Raw genomic sequence first — 15,229 nt, forward strand, 5'->3', positions numbered from 1 at the left:
AGATTCAGTCCCATAGAGAGGGTCATTGAGCTGAAGGGCTTGGAAACGTCCACAAGTGGAATAAGTGGTGCGAGAGATTTTGGTGGTGAAACCCAGCAATGCGCACCTATCACCGAAATGGACATTTCTGCTTCATCGATTGATGCTGATGTACCATCTTGTAGCAGAGTTAGCAGCCTGCCAAGAGAAAGGAGAGCGCTGCTTCCCTACTCAAGGAGCACATGCAGATGCAAAAAGATTTCTAAGAGTGTACAAAAAAACATAATGAAGCGACTCTAAATAAAATGGAAGAGTCAACAACGCTCTTGCGCCGTATGGACAGATCTGTGGAACGTTTGGCAGACACAGCACATAAACAGTATAAAGAGCAACTGCGACATAACAGAGCCAAAGAAGAACTGCTGCAGAAAAAAATTGAGATTAAAATGAAAATATTACAGTTGGAGCATCCGGAAAGCGAACAAAATTAATTTGACAATGAAGTCAGTAAAAAATATCTTATTTTATTATTTATTTTTATTTTTATATTACCTTAAAATCAAAAATTCTGAATTATATTGAATTTAATGAATTATTTTTTATTAAAATTTACAAACATAAAATAATATGACTTCTTATTTATTGGAATATTATATATTTTTAAAACGAAGTGATTATGTTGTTGCGAATGCGATTGGCTACAGCAGTATAATCATTATCACTGCTATTTTCTTCTTCCTCCTCCTCCTCCTCCTCCTGAAGGCTTTCTGTTTGAAAGTCAACATTTGTTAAATCTTCCACTCTGTAGTGTATACATATATTGTGCAGAGCGCAAGCAACATTTATAATTTTACTAACTTTAAGTGGTGAGTAACATAATTGTCGCGCACCCAATAAGCATCGGAAACGGTTTTTCAACACTCCAATAGTGCGCTCCACAATATTCCTAGTTTTCGAGTGTCGCGTATTAAAATTGCTTCGCGAACTACCCTCGTGAACTGACCTATACGGAGTCATTAGCCACGGCTGCAACGGATACCCAGCATCCCCTGTAAAGAATAAGATTAAGTTATTTTCAAACGGTGTATAGGTAAATACCTAATATCCAGGTGTTTCTTTCACCTTCTTCATATCTACGTTCCATATAATTATTCAGCTTACTTAATCTCCATACATGCGAGTCGTGATTGCTATCAGGATATTTAGCATCAATGCTTCTTATTCGCATCCTATGAAAAATAAATGTTTAATATTTTGTTCTATTTAGTTTCCAACATCATTCAAATAAATGTTTAATATTTTGTTCTATTTAGTTTCCAACATCATTCAAATATTATCCTTACCACCATAGCATTGATGCTATAAAATCCTTTTCTGTTATAGTAAAGGAAATCTTCTTGATGTGGCTTAGTGATGGACGATATGGCTATTTTGAGCTATCAGTGAAAATAGATGTGGCTATTTTTTAATCACGGGTATTTTGTATAGCTTTGGCGATCGCTTTATTTTAACAATCGATTCTATACAGAAGATATGATGGGCGATACAGCGATTTTGAGCTATCAGTGAATATAGATATGGCTATTTTTTACAGCTATGGCGATCGCTTTCATTTATCTTTGATAAGCGAATCTGCAATTATTTGTATACTTTGATGTATACTTGAATGTTATACATTACTTAAATTTAGTATATAGAATATATGAACCAAAATTGGAATAAAAAGACAAAAATATGTACCTTTTATTGTAAACTGATGTAATGTGAAATTCTAATTTTCTGAGATGTTATGATATATATTATTAACTGGCTTACGATAATATGTTCAGTCTCGTATTACACTCAACGAGATGAAACTAGCTGAAATAGATGTCTATGCATCTTTGTTTTATAAATTTTGCTAATTGAAAATGCTTTGATTTTTAAATGTAAGATGAATCAATCCGAAAGAAATCTGTATATGTAACACTATAAAAACAAGATTTATTTACTATATTATACTACACCGATGTATTCGGAAATACTCCGTATGAATTTATTCTGAAAGTTGTATTTAGCTGCATAATATTTGTATAGTAAAGTGAATAAATTTTTAATGAAAAATACAGAGCAAAATATAGAAAATTCTTCAAACTATTATAAAAATATTCTTTAACAGAAAATTAGCCGTCCACTTCAGTGCCTAGAAATTAGCCGGAGAATTCAACCATATACAAACCATATGACAAAGCTTGAATTGCATTCTCCCAAAAAAACTTAAATTTTGAGTCAATCTGTTTACAATAAGACGAGTGATATATGTTTCTATAATTCTTTTATTTTTCCACCAAAAACACAAATTTTATAAAACTGTTAACGGCTACAGCCTAGAAGTATTAACTTATGAATAACACATGCATTAGTTTCATGTCCGAATAAGTTTTAGCAAGCGTAAAATATGCTATTGTTTTTTTGTTTAGGCCAACGTCCCATCTTATTTCTATACCCTCCTGTGTTTGCGATTCTTTTAAATTTTTATCGTATTCTGTTTCTATGCGCACAAGTGGACCAAAAACTTTCTCGTATTGATAACGATCTTCATAACGCAATAGAACTTGTGATGGTTCAGTATCTATACCTGGCTTCTCTAAATCCTGAAATGTTGCATCAATATTTTCCTTCCATAATTCCTCTAATTTGTTTATTTGTGCTGCTGATATTTGTCGTGCACGCCACTGCTCTTGCTCGGTAGGCACCTTATACTAGGTTCAAACACACACCAAATTGGCAATTTATACTATTTGGGCAATTTATTACGCAATTTGTCATATGATAAATTGTAATAATAAATTGCCAATTTAAAAAAAATTGCGTAACAAATTGTTTCAAACTGCAAATGCAACATTGTAAAGTGTGTTTATTGAGTATATTTAAACGTCAGTTACGCATGGCTAAACTATATGGTTGGCTCATCTCATCAGCTAATTTTATGTCTTTCATTTCACTGGAGTAGGGATTGTCAAAAGAAGATGGCAAACTCAAAATTAAACCAAAACATTGAACACGTTTTCTTACAACACACAAAAATTTCAAAGTTTTATGTTCTCATTCCATTTCATTCGCCTAATAATGTGCGTGTTTATTTTGACAGTCTGAACAAAGGTATGCTCTTGCTGTAGAGATGAGCCAACCAGCTATCAAATTCCTATTGTGTAAGCTAAATCGAGTTGTATGAACAGCACTCAATTCAAATCGAAATTTCCTCAATTTATTTTTCTGTTTGAACATAGTATCAACCAACCACGGCAAAAACGAACGATTCTTGATCCCAATTCATATACATTACGTACGCCACACGAGTAACATTTTAGTACTGTTTCTCCAAGTGGACCTTCAGAATGTAGGGTGACTTCCCTATGTTTAGCCCTCACCGAAAGATTAACAATTTGGGATCCAGATGTGCTTCCACGCACATTGCAAAACCATTTTCTGCAATTATTGCACATCACCTCGTCGTCGAAATTGTTGTTGCACAAGTTTGCTTTGTTCCGTTCGCCGTTTCCACAATTTCTCTGCACAAAAAGCACACTTTTTCGCCATTTACCACTATCTCTTGACGAGAATTTTTTTTCATTGTGCAGTTCTTAAGACAACTATCCCCATTTTTCGATAATATCTGGCAAACCTTTGTAAAAGTATATTTTTCCAATTTTAGAGAAAATTATTCCTTTTTGTATCCAATCAACTTTTTTACTCAGTCGGAAAGTAAAGCACACAGATGAGTAGTGATGAACGATATTTCACTATCGACGATTGCATCCCCCCTATCACAATTAGTATTAGAATTTCATGCTGAAGGAAAATCGCCAATCGCTATAATCGCTATTGGCGATATTCTGCCAGAGGTGATTGTCATTCAAAAGAATCGAATGAAGGAAAATCGCCAATCACTGATATATTTGAATTGCAATAGCTTTAGCTATTAGCGATTTGTCAATAGCGGCGATGCAATCACCAATAGCGAAATATCGTGCCATCACTAATGTGGCTTCGTTATTTGAATATGTGTTCCATCTACGCACATTACTACACCTGGAAAGGCAGTCTTAATATAAAACTCTTGCTTCGCTTCCAGTTTTTCCTCCTCACTGTTTTGAAATTTTATCCACTCTGCACAAAGCCGTCGCACCATTACATCCAGAAAATAGGATAGTGACTTGGAAACGGTTGACTGACCCATCGCCACATTGTAATCTGTACCAACACCATGCTGGTAGCTGCCTTCAGCAAAAAACCTCAAAGCAGCCATTACGCGGTTAATTGCTGTTAAGGAAGTCAAAGTATTTCTCGGAACTTCTGCATCAAATATATCCAAGACATACTTAAATGCGTCTTTATTCAACCTAAAGTTTTTTTGAATCTAAAAACATATAACATGTATGAAGGTTTAGCACTTTCAGCACCAACTTACAATTCATCGCTCATCCTGAATGGATCACTGATGTCCCTGAATCTCCGTCTTTCCACTCTCACGTCTACATTGTGGGACGCATTTTCCTCCTCTTCAATTAAAACTCCAACGGCTAATGTTTCCATAATTTATTTATGTTAAATAAATGTTAAATACCGAAATATTCACTAATTTATAAATTTTTAACAAATATTTCATTACTTTGTTGTGTTCTAATTTCATCAATTTCTCACAAACAGCTGATTTCGAAAATTCGTTCATTATTCCTCTTCTTCTTTCAATTCGAGCGGAACTCAGGATACCAAGTTTCAGTTCGAGCGGAGCGGAGAACTGAAACGGAATTGTAATGCTGAATAGGGGTGAATAAAACTTGGGATTTGAGCAGTATGTTAATTCTCAACTTCAAGTCTAATATGACTTAAGGCCAAACGTTTATTGGGAGCCATGATAGGTCCAACCTTTTATTCAACAGCTATTTATGATAGAATAAAATTACATATTTCACTGTAAAGTTATATATGGGATTTGAGCAGTATGTTAATTCTCAACTTCAAGTCTAATGTGACTTAAGGCCAAACGTTTATTGGGAGCCATGATAGGTCCAACTTTTTATTCAACAGCTATTTATCATAGAATAAAATTACATATTTCACTGTAAAGTTATATATGTAGGTAGATAAGCCAACTATATTGAAATTTTATTATTTTTCTAAGCGATTACTTAGTTAGCAGCCCTTGATGCGTACTTTTTTATTCGCTCTTCGATTTCTGGTCGAAAATGACGTATCAGACCCTGCACAGGCCATGCTGCACCGTCTGCTAAGGCACATATTGTATGTCCTTCAATTTGTTTGGATATCTCCCACAACATATCTATTTCTTCAGGTTGTCCATTACCAGCAACAAATCTGAAATATTATAGAAAAATAGTTTAACATGTTCTGCAAATCGTATCGTTTTTGTTCTTTCGGGCATTAGCACGTTGCTTTATAAGAATGTTTTGGAAACCGGAAATTGCCGGTTTTAACTCAATTATTTTAGGGAAATCATGAACCAGTAAGGAAGTCTAAGTTCGGGTGTAACCGAACATTACATACTCAGCTGGCAAATTACAGCTTGCAAAACTTTTAAATTACCTTCTTTTAAAAGTGGGCGGTGCCAAGCCCATTGTCCAAAATTTTACTAATTTTCTAATTTGCGTCATAACATCAATCCACCTACCAAGTTTCATCGCTTTATCCGTCTTTTGTAATGAATTATCGCACTTTTTCGGTTTTTCGAAATTTACGATGTCGAAAAAGTGGGCGTTCATTTTAAATAACGATCTGAGATGAGTGCCCAGGAACTTACATACCAAATTTCATTAAGATACCTCAAAATTTACTCAAGTTATAGTGATTACGGACAGACGGACGGACGGACATGGCTAAATGCATTTCTATTTTCGCCCAGATCATTTTGATATATCGTTAGCTTAATGTGAAAATGTGCTAACTCAACTTTTACGAATTTTACAGGAGACGAATAGAATAATTTTTGAAATACCCATCTTTTTTCAAAACTGTGAATGAGGATACCTTAATTGCAATGCTTTTGAGTGTAGAAGCTTTGAAAAAGATAAATAAAAATCATGTATGCTAACCCAGCAGCTATTTTATGACTTAGCACAATTTCCGCACTCAAAATAAATTTTTTCTCCTGACTTAGAACTTTTTACTCAATCACTCACTCCTCCCCTTTAATGATTGAAATATAACACTAAAACTATATATTGACAAAAAATATTATTTATTTGACAAAAAATATTATTTATTTGTCAAACTATTTCTAACGGTTCTGATCTAGACTCGTTTGGCGGATGGTGCGCAGGCAATAATTTATTTTTAAATTCAAAGAAATGCTGTGTTGTGTCTTACTCAAAAAAAACTGCCACATACTTTGTCTACAAACTAAATGCTAAATCTCTTAATCGTTGCCAAGAGAGTAAACACTTGGGTGTAATTTTTGACTCCAAACTTTCCTTTTCTAGTCACATTGACTTCATTGTTTCAAAATTTGTTGCAATGGTTGGGTTCAGTAGACGTAACACCAGTGACCCTATGACGTTGAAACCACCACTACCATGAAACATGAAAATTTCAAAAGGCGATATCTCAGCGAAAGAAAATTATATTTGAGCAAACTCAACGCCATTTGAAAGAAGAAGACTTGTACTTGAAGATGCCATCTTTTAATTTTGGTGAAAGAAAACATCTGCAAGCCTACATAACCTCAAATATGGGCAAAACGGTGTATCTCAAAAACCAGAGCTGATAGAGCAAGGCCAGATTTGGATTCAGCGCATCAACAACCTTCGGAAATATATAGTCTGGTTTCTGGGTCTGAATAATGGTTGAATTTTGTCGGCCTGTGTTATTTATCGAAATAACTCATTAAACGAATTATGCTATGAATGAACCTATAACTGGGACTATACATCTACATAGCAAATAGATTCAGTAGTGTTATTAATTTTAATAAGAGCTTATATAAGTTTAAGCTTGAATTATTTTCTATTTTTAACTAGTCTGTAAGAAAACATGTAGTTATCGACATGTAAAAATTGAAGTAGATAAAAGTCAGGGCAAAGCATTTATCAAACACCAAAGGCATGTCTGAATTGGGTGAATCCATTTTCAAGGGGTTGTGTTCGCAACCCTCTCAAGGGGTTGCCAGCGCAATATATAGCTTCTCCTACCCAATTGTCAACCTCACCTACCCGTGGCGAATCATGTTTCATTGACAGCCGAGGCTCTGGCGACCCCAAGTTCCTCATGGAGCTAGGGGGTGGGGAGGGCGGGATGACCTTGAAAGTTTAAAGTGGTCATATAAATCGTTCCCGAGATGGTGGGGCTAGTACCTTAATAGTGCTTTGTTACCGGAACGTACCGGATCTATATCCGGCAAAGGACCATCAACATCGGCCCAAAGCATGTACTTTTAGACTGAATGAATTAAATAAGTAAATAAAAGGCGCGCACAAAGAAATGGCTAGTAATTCAGATTGATATTATTGACTGGTTGACTTAGCACATTTTTTTGACCAGCTGACGACTTAGCACATTTACACATCATTGCCCACAGCACCTTAAAATTAAAATATTTTTTTTTGTGATCGGTGTATTTTGAATTAAGTTTTACAATACAATTTTTCAAAAAAAGTGACAGCACATTTTCATATTAAGCTAACGATAAGTCTATATCTATCTCGATTAGTTTATGCCGTTACGGGGTACCGTTATGCGAAACAAATTAATATACTCTGTGAGCTCAAAAGAATATATTCAAGCAGTTTAATATAATAGACCAATAAAGCAATTTGAACTATCCGACTCCAACTTAGGAGCTCAACAGTACAACTTCTGTGGCAAAACCGCTTCTGAAAACAAAAGGCAAAATGTAAAATATTTAAATGGACTTCATACATAGTTATTATTTTGACACTTTTATAAAATAAATTGTGTGATAATTATTGTTATTTAAAATCCCGACAGTAAAATTATAGACGATTCGTATTTCTGCAACACTCAGGAAATCAAGCAAGTCAGTCACTTCAAATGTAACTCAAACAAGAAAGCCTGGACAGGCTTATATCGATCAAATGATATTAATTATTTAAACCATACTGTAGGCGTTCAAAAAGCGATAAAGAAATCAAAAAAATAATAAGCGCGTTATGATCCTTCTAATTATTACTACAAATTGGCGGGACTCCGAACGACATCTGCAAGGCAGATGAGTTTTCCACTGAGAAGCTTTTCAAAGCAGAAATATACTCGGCCCCGGGACTTGAAACAAGGATCTTCGGAGCACGCTAACACCACACCACGGCGGCCACCTCAAATAGTGATAACGCAGGAAAACCCCATATTAAAACCGCTGCAAAAATATCATTTACCTTTTCATTATTTTATGCATCCACATAATACCCTCACGACACGGTGTACACTGCCCACAACTTTCATGTCGATAAAACGCAGTCAGACGTTCAATTGCTTTAATTATATCAGTAGATTTGTCCATAACTATAAGTGCAGCTGTCCCCAATGATGTTTGAGCTGCGATTAAACCATCGAAATCCATTAACACATCATCGCAAACTTTTTTTGGGATGACAGGCGTTGAAGAGCCACCAGGAATCACACCAAGCAAGTTATCCCATCCACCTCTAATACCACCAGCATGACGTTCAATTAACTCTTTTAGGGGAATTGACATCTCTTCTTCAATAGTACATGGTTTATTAACATGCCCTGAAATATTGAATAATTTCGTCCCAGAGTTACGTGTCCGGCCAAAACTTGCAAACCAAACACCACCACGTCGCATTATAGTTGGGGCTACAGCTATTGTTTCTACGTTGTTTACAGTAGTTGGACATCCAAAAACACCAACATCAGCTGGGAATGGGGGTTTGAGGCGCGGTTTTCCTTGTTTACCTTCAAGAGATTCAATTAGAGCCGTTTCCTCACCACAGATATACGCTCCTGCTCCACGATGCATAAAAACATCAAAATCAAATCCAGCACCACAAGCATTTTTTCCAATTAGGCCGGCTTGATATGCTTCTGCAATAGCTAGCTGCATGTTTGAAGCCTCATTGTAGAATTCTCCTCGAATATATATGTAAGCGGCACGTGCGCCCATTGCTCGACCAGCCACTAAACAACCTTCTACTAACTTGTGAGGATCATGCCGCATTATTTCCCGATCCTTGCAAGTTCCCGGCTCACCTAAGAAACGAAAAATATAAAAAAGCATAAACCGTGGTGATGTTTGAAATTAAGTGTATGTCTGCTGAGAAAATTATGCGACTGCATTGCCTAAAAGAAGCGTGTGATGGAATATACATATATGTATATGTGACTTCATTACATTTTGCATAGAAGGGTACTATGCAAACATTGTGATAAAAGCTTTTTGGCAAAATAATTTTATTTATATGTATCAAAAGGTTAAAAGAAAACCAACTTAAAATTTTTACGGAATTTGTGACCATTGTGGTAAGACAACATTTTTTTGTCAGGTCAAATTAAACTTTTTTCAAATTTAATTATTTACGATACATTAGCGCATTAAGACTTAGTCTTTTATTGCACAATACAACCAGCAAACTTAAAAATATAATATGTATAGTATAATATAGTACAGTATAGTATAGTATAGTTTAGTTTAGTATGGTATACCTAGATTTTAAAATAAGGTAAAAGTTACAATGGTATAAAACAACATTTGAAGGCGTGTTACAATTCAAATAAACAAATATGAGTGGACATATCGCAGTTATGAATAAACATATCTATCTATTGTCATTACAAATATGTATTTAAAAAGTACTTAAAACGGAGAACTTAGAAAACCTCTGAAGTAAATGTATAACTACCGTCTTATGCTGTTTTATCGATAAAATATTTAAATATGATGTTCTCAAAATTTTTATCGCATAACGAATTCCTTAAAGACAGTGGAATGGAGTTCCATGGTCTAACACCGTTTACAAAAAAAAGCTTAGAACTGCTGAAGTAATTCAACTTTGGCAATATAAAACTCGAGGAACGAGTACTTTTGGAAAACCAAAGCTTTTCATATAGATATTCCTACAGTGGAATGGAGTTCCATAGTCTAACACCGTTTACAAAAAAAATCCTAGAACTGCTCAAGTAATTGAACTTTGGCAATATTAAATTCGAGGAACGAGTACTTTTGGAAAACCAAAGCTTTTCATATAGATATTCCGGTTTTTTGTAGATAAGCAATTTAAACATAAAAATACAATTACGAGTATTAGTGAAGGTCATTAGGTCGCATCCAAGAATGGAGTTTCTCAACGTGGCTATGTGATCGAATTTCTTTAAGCCGTGAACATACCTAGTGGCAAGGTTGAATGCAACTGTAGTGGTTAATAATTTGCCGCTATTTAATTTTATTAAAAAGGAATTTTATTTAATAACTCCTAAAATTATGTTATTATTATGTATTTCTTTTTATATTTTACAACACAATGAAAATTTTTTAAAGGAAATTTGAAAATAAATATTTACATAACTTGATAAATATTAAAACAATTCAAAGTGAAACCTGAGTTAAGTTGTATTAAAGTTAAAATAACAAGAACAATACAATAAAAGTAACCTACAATACTCCCCCATCCGAAAATTAATTGTTCAACAAATTAAATCTAACCTTTTTCTTTTTAATTGGAGGTACATCAGTGTAATTGGTGGTGTTAAATGTTGAAGCCGTTTCAATTGTTGCTGGCTTCAATTTGTCAGTATGAATAGTTTTTACTTCATCATTTATTTCTATTTTAAAATATTTCTTATCTTTTTCAATAATCTTGTAAGGTCCTTCATATGGTTGTTGAAGAGATCTTTTATTAATAATTCGTACAAACACTAATTTACAATTTTGTAAATCTTTCGGAATATATACCAGTATTTAAATTTTGATGGCGTTTCAAATCTGAACTAACATTTCTAAACCGTTCGCGTAATTTATTCAAAATTTTATTTGAAGAAAAATGTTCAGTAGTCGAAACAACTAATTCACCGGGTAAACGTATATTTTGTCCAAAAACGATTTTAGCTGGTGTAGCCAAAATATCTTCTTTAAAGGCCGATCGCAATCCTAACAGAACAATAGGTAGATCTTCATACCAATTTCGCGTTCAATTTTTAGCCAAGACATTCTTAAAAAACTGTGGATGAGGAAATTACCTAAAAATCTTAATGTAATTTTAGCAAGTTCTAACACCGCTGATATTAATGAATTGACTAAACTTGCTGGCAATATTTGGGAAGCAATTAACAAATCTGAAATATCAGCTATTAGTAATTTTCCAAATTTTAAACTACCGAACCCTAACACAAATTTATTAAAGTTAAAATAACAATAACAATACAATAAAAGTACCCTACAGCAACATTGAGTTTGTGGATAAAACGTAAATCCAGTTTACTGTATACTACCTCAAAGTAAGTAATAATAGGAACAATCAAGTTCAAAACTAGCTTTTTTTCTGTCAGAGGGTAAAAAAAGCGAGGAGGTTCTTAAGCACCGCAATGTTAAGTAAATTTTTTCCACAACTTTATTGACGTGGTCCTCACAGGATGGCTTAGTATTCATAATGAAACCCAGATTTCTCACTTTTTCGACCACTTGAAGCTTTTCAGAACCAAAATAAAGGTGAGGGATATCAGAAAGCTGGATCTTATCTTTGTATATTGGAAGCACCAAAGATTTTTTTGGATTTAGGGACAGGAGGTTTACAGTGGGCCACTTAAGAAAAAAAGAAAGCTAAATCCTCTACCATACCAATATGATTCGATAAGTATAATCGTACATCATCAGCATATGCGTGGTCAAACTCTTGACGGACATTGTTCATCACTTTGGCAACGGCTGTAGAACAAGAGAGGACTGTTCTAAAACCGGATTGAAGCTCGGAAGCACCAGGTTTTTTGACAATAGCTACTTTCCATGCCGTGGGGAAAGTGGATGTAGTGAAACAATGGTTTACAAGATGCGTAATACAGCTTAAAATATTGGGCAAGATTGTTTTAATAAATTTAATTTGGATACCATCGGTACCTATTGCATTCGACTTAATGATGTAAATACATTTCGCACCATCGGGTTGCCAAAGGCTGCGAACTGAAACTTTCTTATCGGCAACAAACTGGATGAGGTATTCACAGATAAAGAACTAGTGTATTGGACTGGAGTTGAGCAAGATGAAACAAAAAATGTATTGAGTATGTTATAGTCAAGAAAACAGGTAACTGGAGCAAGGCCGTACACCTAACCTTTTCAAATTGAACCATAACTTTTTGGGGAGAAGATCAGTGTTGAGTTTTCCGCAGTAAAATCTCTTTTTAGCCAGCAGAACAGTGGAAGAAGCTCTATTCCGAGCATGTATATATGTGTTCCAGCTATCGCTAGTTGACTTTCTTTTCCAGAGATTCTATGCAAAGTTTCGGTTTTTAATCGCGAGTTTTACTTCACGACAATCCAAAGACAAGAACGCGAATACAATGTAAGGGTACGAATTGGCACGTGCTTATCAAAAAATAAAGTATTGCTTGTGTTATAAAGGATAATTTGTCATCGATAGTGAATCAATCCCGGTAGTAATCACAAGGAAAAATGTTTAAATCAGAAATTAAACTGTCATATTTAATGGCATTATAGTCACCGTAAGAGATTTCCATGGGAACACCGCCTCTACTATGTAATTTAAAATTAAAAGTACAAGAAATTAAGTCATGATCGGAGACAAAGGACAATTGATAAAGTAGAAGTACAGAGGTGGAAGGGGTGACAATAAAAATATCCAACAAACTCGGAGGCGTATTTCATGAAAAACGGGTATTATGGTATTAACAATAAACATACCAACAGAGGTGATAGTGTCGGGGAAATTAGTCAAAGTAGAGCCAATAGTTAAAAGATTTACACAACTGCTCAGAATAATAGTTACACTATTCCATTTGATATTTTAAAGACCACATACATAACCAAATATATTCGGGTCATTTTTGCAGACAAATTTTCTACTGTTATTATTCATTTTTTTAAAATTCACTAACCAATTAATAGTTTTTTGCTGTTGTTGACAACTTGACTTTTCGCGATCAGGAATGCTAGTTAAATAACATTGAATGAACTAAATGAATTACTTTAAATAGTCGCAGGCCACTTCGATTTTCAAAAGTATGTATTTTTTTTTTTCGTTAAATTTGTCACAATCGACGACAATATACCATACAGGGCAGGCATCTAATGAGTCTGTAAATTTTTTAACCACTACCTGCGAAAGGGTTTCAAAAAAAAAGGGGTTTTCAAAAAAACTTCATATGCTATGGGAAATGACCTGTGCAGGCTGGGATGTTCAGCAGGTAGGTATAACAGTTTCTATGACGGAGTGATAATTTGATTTTTTTGTTTTTATGATTTAAGCATTCTAAGAACATCGCAGGAAATGCCTCAAGGAAAAAGTTGTATTTATTTGATAACAATTATATATGACCATATTTCTTTCTTACGAAAACCCGCGTTGGCAACTTAAATTTTCCATACAGTATGAGGCACTTTTTCTTATGATCTGCGTTTTGCCTTAAGAAAAATTGACGGGGAAAAATTTCTTGAGTGTCATTATGGAGTTTTCTCATTTCTGGCGATGCCTGTAGTAAGCTTTAAAAAGGCAAAGTAGCGCAAAATGTCATACCTAAATAATTTGTTTGAAAAAACTAGAATAGGCTTGATATGCAAAATTTTCGCTAAATTGGGTATTTTCACTTTATTGTCAATAAAACCAACATTTATTCATGTATTTTTACAAAATAAGGTTTCAATTATTTATAATGTTTACAGTTTTAAGACTGTGAAATAAAATTGCTAAGTTTTTAAAACCTTCGATTTTTTATGAACTTTGAAAAATAAAAAAATGTTCGATTTTGCAAAAAAAAAAAATTTTTTATACTTTTATGTGAATAACTCCACAACCGTCGATCATATAAAAATTTTTTTTATCAAGACTAGAAGAAAATTTTGCGGTGAATCCAATGGTGTTTCTCTCAACGAATTTAGATAAGTAATTTCCAAGATATGATAAAATAAATGGAAAGACGTCTGTGAAAATTCGTGATTTTAGAAAAAGAAAAAAAATCGTATCCATAGAATTAAAAATTTTGGGTGTTTTTGTACTTAGGGGGCCATAATACATCGAAATTAAATAGTTAGACTTCAAAGTAATTTCTCTTGTTGACTAGTGTAATTAAACATGTTATTAATAGATGGGTCCAAGTCACACTGCACTGTTGAAGATGTCCGCCTGATTTCTAACCTCAAAAAGCAAGCGACATTGCGAAATCAATGGGCAGCTCTCATAACTTTGTGAGGAATGCTTTGAAGCGGAAACCCAAAAGTGAAACCCTGGGAAGGCCAACAAAAACCGATATAGTTTTTAATCGCCGTATTGTTACTATTTTCAAAAAGGATTTATCTTTTACTTGGCTGATCAAACCTGCCTTTGAGAAATACTTAACCACTAACCCTCCCACCCATAGTCCATATAAAAACCCAATATTACTTTATTTATTGATGTGTTATCAAATTTCAATATTTGCTTTTATTTCTTCTGCAAAATCTTTAATTTCATTGAGCGTTGGGCATATGCGTTTGCCATCGACAAAACGGTGTTTATATAAATACATTTTTACCAACAATCCTTAATAAATTCCAATTCCATCAATTGCCACTATGTGGCTGTTTGCTATGTGCACATATATTTAGAACTAATTACTAACATTTTAATTATCTTCAAACATAAAAGTTTGTAATATACATAAATTCCTAGTGTGCATATGCCGTCGGCAAAACACTACTTACATGCATTTTTACATTTGCATACATTTTTATTACCTTTTTATTAAGTCCCTTTTATGTTTGTCACCTCATTTCCATACGAATTTTACCCACAGCAAAGCCTTTTTCGGTAACTTCCCGTTGAGCTAGACACTTTATACTTAGAACATAGTTCTGATCTGGGAGACATTACAATGCAAGTGAAAAAAATCTGCTAGGTGGCGCATGGATCGAGATCTACAGAAAATTAATTTTAAAATGGAAATTTTGCGATCGACTTTTAACTAACTTCTCGGTAATCCAGACTTGAAACTTAGCACATAGTTTGCGAGTCGATGGTACTACAATTCGTGGAAAACAAAATGCCGCCAGGTGGCAGACGAATCGAGATAAACG

At 34.1% G+C, this 15,229-nt stretch overlaps 2 protein-coding genes across 4 annotated transcripts in view; both read right to left on the minus strand.

Moving 5' to 3' along the window:
• Positions 1-627: 627 nt before the first annotated feature.
• Positions 628-1,671, minus strand: LOC137242265 (putative nuclease HARBI1). 2 transcript variants are annotated; one of them, XM_067769617.1, is made up of 3 exons: positions 1,323-1,671; positions 1,102-1,208; positions 628-1,028 (listed from the first exon to the last, which is right to left on the minus strand). In XM_067769617.1, exons 1-3 carry the CDS (start codon positions 1,331-1,333, stop codon positions 640-642), a joined length of 507 nt encoding a protein of 168 aa, XP_067625718.1. In that variant the 5' UTR covers positions 1,334-1,671; the 3' UTR covers positions 628-639. The 2 variants fall into 2 exon arrangements, with proteins under 2 accessions (XP_067625718.1, XP_067625717.1); XM_067769616.1 differs by having other exon boundaries at positions 1,078-1,208.
• Positions 1,672-5,008: 3,337 nt separating this feature from the next.
• LOC137240064 (NADH dehydrogenase [ubiquinone] flavoprotein 1, mitochondrial-like) overlaps positions 5,009-15,229 on the minus strand; it is a 109,509-nt gene continuing 99,288 nt past the window's right edge. For both annotated transcript variants that reach the window (XM_067765980.1, XM_067765981.1), the window contains 2 exons: positions 8,367-9,201; positions 5,009-5,337 (listed from right to left, as the gene is read on the minus strand). In XM_067765980.1, the coding sequence (XP_067622081.1) occupies positions 5,151-5,337; positions 8,367-9,201 (1,022 nt within the window). In that variant the 3' untranslated portion in view covers positions 5,009-5,150. The remainder of the gene's footprint in view (positions 5,338-8,366; positions 9,202-15,229) is intronic.

The sequence above is a fragment of the Eurosta solidaginis genome, chromosome 2 (genome assembly GCF_040869045.1).
Source record: "Eurosta solidaginis isolate ZX-2024a chromosome 2, ASM4086904v1, whole genome shotgun sequence".
Lineage (NCBI taxonomy): Eukaryota > Metazoa > Arthropoda > Insecta > Diptera > Tephritidae > Eurosta > Eurosta solidaginis.